The sequence below is a fragment of the Anabrus simplex genome, chromosome 2, assembly GCF_040414725.1.
Source record: "Anabrus simplex isolate iqAnaSimp1 chromosome 2, ASM4041472v1, whole genome shotgun sequence".
Lineage (NCBI taxonomy): Eukaryota > Metazoa > Arthropoda > Insecta > Orthoptera > Tettigoniidae > Anabrus > Anabrus simplex.
The window spans coordinates 673,694,848-673,701,551 of NC_090266.1; the positions used below are offsets into that span (position 1 = coordinate 673,694,848).

At 44.7% G+C, this 6,704-nt stretch overlaps 1 protein-coding gene across 1 annotated transcript; it reads right to left on the bottom strand.

Annotated features, from left to right (window-relative positions):
• Positions 1–219: 219 nt before the first annotated feature.
• On the bottom strand, positions 220–5,868 carry LOC136863023 (cuticle protein 70, isoforms A and B-like). The gene is made up of 2 exons (XM_067139338.2): positions 5,833–5,868; positions 220–681 (listed from the first exon to the last, which is right to left on the bottom strand). Exons 1-2 carry the CDS (start codon positions 5,842–5,844, stop codon positions 304–306), a joined length of 390 nt encoding a protein of 129 aa, XP_066995439.1. The 5' UTR covers positions 5,845–5,868; the 3' UTR covers positions 220–303.
• Between the last annotated feature and the right edge of the window lie 836 nt (positions 5,869–6,704).

The window sequence follows — 6,704 nt, forward strand, 5'->3', positions numbered from 1 at the left end:
TCAACTGAAGCATGTGACTTTTTCAGTCAGAAATGTAATGCTGTAGGAGTGACGGATTACGTTCCTTATGCTATATCAAATGGGACTATGTTCCTAGGTCTGAGAATGTAAAATGTATGGGTGGATTGTTAAGGTGGAACGTGTGTGTTCCAAGAGCTGCGCGGAAAGTAAAAGGAAGGTAGAGGGTCCAAACAAGAGACATAACTTGATGTTCACTGATGTGTTTACTTTTTAAATTTCATGGCAGATGAGGTCATAAAATTAATGATTTATGTACACAGACTTAATAAATAAAGCGGGTCTTTAGTGCAGGTAACCACCGTAGCCCAGAGGAGCCTTGAGAACAGCGGGGGCAGCAGCGGCGTAAGCCAGAGGAGCGGCGTGGACAGCGGGGGCGGCGTAGGCGACCGGAGCGGCGTAGGCGACAGGGGCGGCTACGGCGGTCTTGACGACGGCGGGAGCGGCGTAGGCGACGGGAGCGCTGACAGAGACCTTGTAGGTGTTAGCGTAGGAGGTGGCGACAGGGACAGCAGCCTTCACTACAGGGGCGGCGTAAGCCACGGGAGCAGCGTGGACGGCGGGGGCGGCGTAAGCCACAGCAGCGGGGGCAGCAGCGTAGCCGATGGCACCTCCACCAAGGTATCCAGCGGATACGGCGGCGAAGAAGAGGGGCAGGATCACCTGGAAGAAGACATGACAACTTACAGTTAACCGAATACCGTACTTTTACTGTAGCACCCAGTGGTACTGTGGTGTTTATGAATAATTTTGGAAAATCTTTTCCGAGAAATAAAATAACACTCATGTCCACATTCACTTTGAGTTGGTGTTGCCTGTCCTGGCGAACGAAACTGTCTTGTCATCGGCTTTCCAGTCTTTATTGGCGCGTTGGCCTCCGAAGCAGGCTCTTATGCAGACCGGTATGGTATTTTGACAAAAATCACAATAGTTAGCATAACGTGTTCTGTAAAATTTCGACAATGCTGTGGTACTACAGGACAAGCTACAATGTGCGCAAAGGTACGTGTTCTACCGGGCCTTCGATTGTGTGTAGAAAATACGTCTCTACATATATCGAGGCGGTATGGATACATTTAGCGTCAGCAAAAGTCTCTTGTCGTCTACAGCGCAAGTTACGAGCAGTAGATTCATCTATAGCACGAACAGAATACACGTCTGTAACTCACCCCACGTAGCATTGTGGGGCTTTTTCCCACCACCTGTTGTTCTTTCTTTAACAATATTCCTCTGAATAAACACTGTAGTATTTCTCACAGGATGGTCCATTTATTTCATTCCGCCTGCGAGAGAGATCCTCAACATACATCTGTCTTAGAGTTAATGTTAATAGATAATGGTACCAATGGTACTGACAGACCAAACACTAGCGATCTATAAGTAGAACATCTTGTTTTCTTGTCTAACGTGCAAAATACGTAATTATCCAATGGTGTGAAGTGCAGTTTGTGAAATGATCAAAATATGAACTTTATCGGATCTCTGAACAGTTGACATACCGGTAAATTAAGCATCATTTGCTATCATACATTAATATTAATGATAGTATGGACTCAGATAACGCGAGCACTCATCTGATGGCATTAAGGCTGCCTGTGCGTCCATTTCTATGTGAACACTAAATACCATAAGAGTTCCTTTTCGTGTCAATATCGTACGGCATGGGGTGTTGAATGGTCTTTCAAAATCCTACTACTTCCACCGCGTTCGAACCCACGACTAGTGATCCAGTGACCGGGAAGATATAAATTCTTTGACCAGAGTGAATAAGAATTGGAAAGTTATTTCACAAAATCTAATGTTTAACATCCTAAGATATGCTTTAAAATATGGAGGTTGCCTGGCGGAGACAGCAAAGGTGTGTTTGCATTAGAGTTCTGCTTGATCGAGTATGAAGACTTAGATCCACTTAAAGAATGTGACGCCCGGCTATATCGGCAAACCATCAAACGTTTGTGTGAAACTGCACTGTATACTGCAGTGAAAGATCCGGCCGAGTCTTCTTACATTCGGTCCTTTCTGACTGTGTCAAATGTGACCTATCAGGCATTTCCCTCGTTTGCTCTATAATAATACCTCTACTCCCACAACTAACAAAAATAGCATAGTCATAGAGTGTGCTGTTCTTTCCGTTTCTATTGCTATTATTAATGAGAACGTAATTCTTTTTCAATTATATGCTAGTCATTTATGAATCCATTTTGTTCTCACAATAATAATACGAAGATAGTACTGAAATGCCATTATTTAAATAATTTACACCATGAATGGATCTCCGTTGTTATATCATTTACCTTACAGTTACCAGTCACGAACTGCAAATTTCTATGGACACTAGCTATTTATTCACTTAAGAACGAATACTACAACAGTAAAAAATGGAAATTTTATACCAGAGGAAATCTGTAATTTAATGAACTAGTCTCTTCTAATTAAATAACTCCAGTAATTTGTAAGTAATAGAATGAACCTCAGCTGTGTACATATTTGTCCCCGTTAGTTGCGCGATATTGAAACGCTACATTAGGCTACAGTCAGTTACCTAGCCTATGTTGTGTTGCTTCCTAAGCGACGGCGCACGCAGGGGCAAGACCGGTACGCTAGGAAATGTTTCGCCGAGTACAACCGTCGCAATCTGTTCGCTAGCTCGTCGATGTCTAACCGAGTCTAAACCAGTTTATGCAGGACTGCAGTTCAGTTCACCCAAAATGAACGTGTGTTTCTATTGCTCATCACGAAATCGAGAAATTTCTTATAGATACAAAATATCCACTGCTAGAGAGACACATGGCCTAGGGATCAAAGGTAATGAGTACCGTGTTAATTTACAGTTGACGGCACAAAGCTGATCACCCTATCCCACTTAGTGTGAGGGTTACAAATATCGGTAACTTGTTATCATACCCCAACAACGAACAATCAAAGGAAATAATTTATCATCAAAAATTATGTTCTCTAAAACTGTTCAATGAAATAAAAATTTCCTGCTGCTTAAAGGAAAATATCTCCCTGCTATACCTGGTACCACGTATGAAATTTGCTGTATGTACAGTGCAGTAGTCTCAACAGTTTAGTAGATGAGTCGTATTATGGAAATAATTTTAAATTATCTTCCTCTGTTCCGAGACCGTTTCTAGGGAAGGTTGGGAAGCTGAACGTCAGAAACACTTTCCCAGCAGAGTGGGACAAGTTTAACATTCGAGTATACCTAGAGTTGAAAGAGATGTTCCATCATCATCAAGTTGAAAGAGATGAGGAAACAACGTGGTACCTCAGCCCACCATTAGGAGAGATAAAGTAACACGCTATTTTTCCTACACTTGTGGAAGACACCACTTTACATGATGTTAACATAAAATTAGAAGATATAACCAGGCGCGCGGCTGTGAGCTTGCATCCGGGAGATAGTAGGTTCGAATCCCACTATCGGCAGCCCTGAAAATGGTTTTCCGTGGTTTCCCATTTTCACACCAGGCAAATGCTGGGGCTGTACCTTAATTAAGGCCACGGCCGCTTCCTTCCAACTCCTAGGCCTTTCCTATCCCATCGTCGCCATAAGACCTATCTGTGTCGGTGCGACGTAAAGCCCCTAGCAAAAAAAAAAAAAAAGATATAACCTATAGTTACACTAACATGTCGCTTTATCCTACAGTTGGAGGAGACAACATGTCTCTTATCCTGCAGTTATAGAATGTACTACAGACACCTTATCCTACAGTTACAGGAGGCATTAGTATGTCACTTCATCCTACAGTCAGTGGCGATACTAACATGCTTCTTATACTACTATTAGAGGACATACTAAACTGCCTCCTCTCTTGCAGTCAGAGGAGGCTTTATATCCTAAAGTTATAAGATACTAACATGTCACCTCAACCTGCAGTCAAAGAGTCATCGATATTCTTCAGGGGCTTGAGAGCTGAGTGACATAACCACTGGCTTCTCACCAACTTGGCCACTTGGCCGAGGTTCGACTCCCGGTCTATGCACGTGATATTTGAATGAAAGAACAAATCATATCCCTGTGGTTCGGATTTCGCTTTAAATGTGAGGAAACCGAGCGAGTTGGCCGAGCGGTTATGGGCGCGCAGCAGTGAGCTTGCATTCGGGATATAGTGAGTTCGAACCCCACTATCAGTAGCCTTGGTTTTCCGCGGTTTCCCATTTTCACACCAGACATATGCTGGGGCTTCACCTTAATTAAGGCCACGGCCGCTTCTTTCCAACTCATAGGCTTTTCCTATCCCATCGTTGTCATAAGATCTATATCTCTCAGTGCAAAGTAAAGCCGATTGTCAAAAAAGAAACAAAAATCTTGAGGGCCCACGGCTATCATCTGATTATCAACAGACGTGTCAAATTAGCACGTCACTTTAGCCTACAGTTATAGAAGACACTAAGATCGAGGGTAAGACACTAAATATATTACTGTATTTAATAGATATAGTCCGCCTGTGTGGTGTAGTGGTTAGTGTGATTAGCTGCCACCCCCGGAGGTCCAGGTTCGATTCCCGGCTCTGCCACGAAATTTGAAAAGTGGTATAAGGGCTGGATCGCGGTCCACTCAGCCTCGGGAGGTCAACTGAGTAGAAGTGGGTTCGATTCCCACCTCAGCCAATCTGGAAGTGGTTTTCCGTGGTTTCCCCATTACTCCTCTAGGCAAATGCAGGGATGGTACCTAACTTAAGGCCAGGGCAGATTCCTTCCCACTTCCTTGTCTATCCCTTCCAAACTTCCCATCCCCTCACAAGGCTCCTGTTCAGCATAGCAGGTGAGGCCACCTGGGCGAGGTACTGGTCAACCTCCCCAGTTGTATCCCCTGACCCAGAGTCTGAAGCTCCAGGACACTGCCCTTGAGGCGGTAGAGGCGGGATCCCTCGGTGAGTCAGAGGGAAAAACCGACCCTGGAGTGTAAACAGATTACGATACGATTTAATAGATATAAAAAAGGCATATGTGCAAAAGGGTTCTAGATTGAAGTTAGAACGTTATTAAACTAGAATTGCAGATCATGGCCTTCAATTTGTGTGCTCTATGGCAATATAACAATGGCAGTGGAGAGTGTAAGTTATCACGGAACCCGGCTTTGTCGAAATAAAAAGATTCATTCCAACTGTAAACTTACTATTGTACTAGATTTTCTTCTACCGCTTTTCCCCACACCCTGTGTGGTCGCAGGTGCAAAATGTGTAGCACTAGCGGATTTGGCCATGTTTTATGGCTGGGTCCCCTTCCTGACGCCAATCACTCTATTAGATTAATTGTCAGTATTCCACCGATATAGCTCCACTAAACTTTTCGTGATCTGGAAACGATTAGTGCAGAAGGTATGCACAGAATAGAAATGACCCTTGATTACTGTACTTTCCCTGGTATGATCTTATTATTGACTATAATTCCCTCTGTGGATCAGTGGCAGAGTGCCGTCCTATGGAACCGAAGACTGCAGGTTGAAACACGGTAGAGGTAGTCGCATTTTTGAAAGGAGGACAGAAGTCCATTCGACACTCCATGTCGTAAGATATCGGCATGTAAATCTCTGGTGACACAGTTGGTGTTTATCCGACAGAATTAATCAAAACTCAGCCATAGATCGCTCAACGGGGGTCCGGTTTACTCTGTCATGTGGCAAAGTAAAATGGAACGTCGAAATAGTGTAAAATCAAGAGGCCTGCACACGGTTGTTATTAAACTGAATTACATTTCGAAAACAAAGTAGGATAGGCCTATGTCGTGGCTATAAGTGTGAATACGTTATCTACAGGACAAGCAACGGGACTTTCCGGTGCTACCGAGGTCTCCTTGGATACTCACCAGCTTGTACATGTTGTTGTTGTTGTGTCGGTCTGCGGAGCGGATCGAGTGTGCCTTATCGAACAACCACTCCGGTTTATATACCATCAAATGACGCCTGCAGCCCGACACCAAGCGAGGTCATGGCCGTAACACCGTGATGTAACTTACCTGCCGAGCCTCCCAGCTTACCCACTACTTTCGCTGGCATTGTGGCACTCGCTGCTCCATTTCACATGAAGCACGCACAGAATACAGAATTCGTCCTCGTCAAAACTGACAGGGAGTTAGGATTTCCGACATCGATTTCGGACGGTGAATGTTCACCTACCGAGACGACTACCCAGATAATGATGATAATAATAATAATAATAATAAATAATAATAGTTTAATGTACCTTCAACTGTCATCGTCCGAAGGACACCCTCCACGATCTATGCTCAGCCCCCTGCTTTAAGGGGACATGAACTTTCCTATGCTCTTTCTTCCCTTCTTAATCTGCTTACCCTTCAGGTTTGGCTTTTCCCTCGGACTCAGCGAGGGATCCCACATCTACCGACTCAAGAGCAGTGTCCTGGAGCGTGAGACATTGGGTCTGCGGATACAACTGGGGAGGGTGACCAGTAACTCGCCCAGGCGGCCTTACCTTATATGCTGAACAGGATCCTTGGTGGGGGATGGAAAGATTGGGAGGGTTAGACAACGAAGAGGGAAGGAAGCGGCCGTGGCCGTAAGTTGGATACCATCCCGGTATTTGCCTGGAGGAGAAATGGGAAACCACGGAAAACCACTTCCAGGATGGCAGAGGTGGGAATCGAACACACCTCTACTCAGTTGACTTCCCGAGGCTGAGTGGACCCCATCCAGCCCTCGTACCACTTTTCAAATTTCG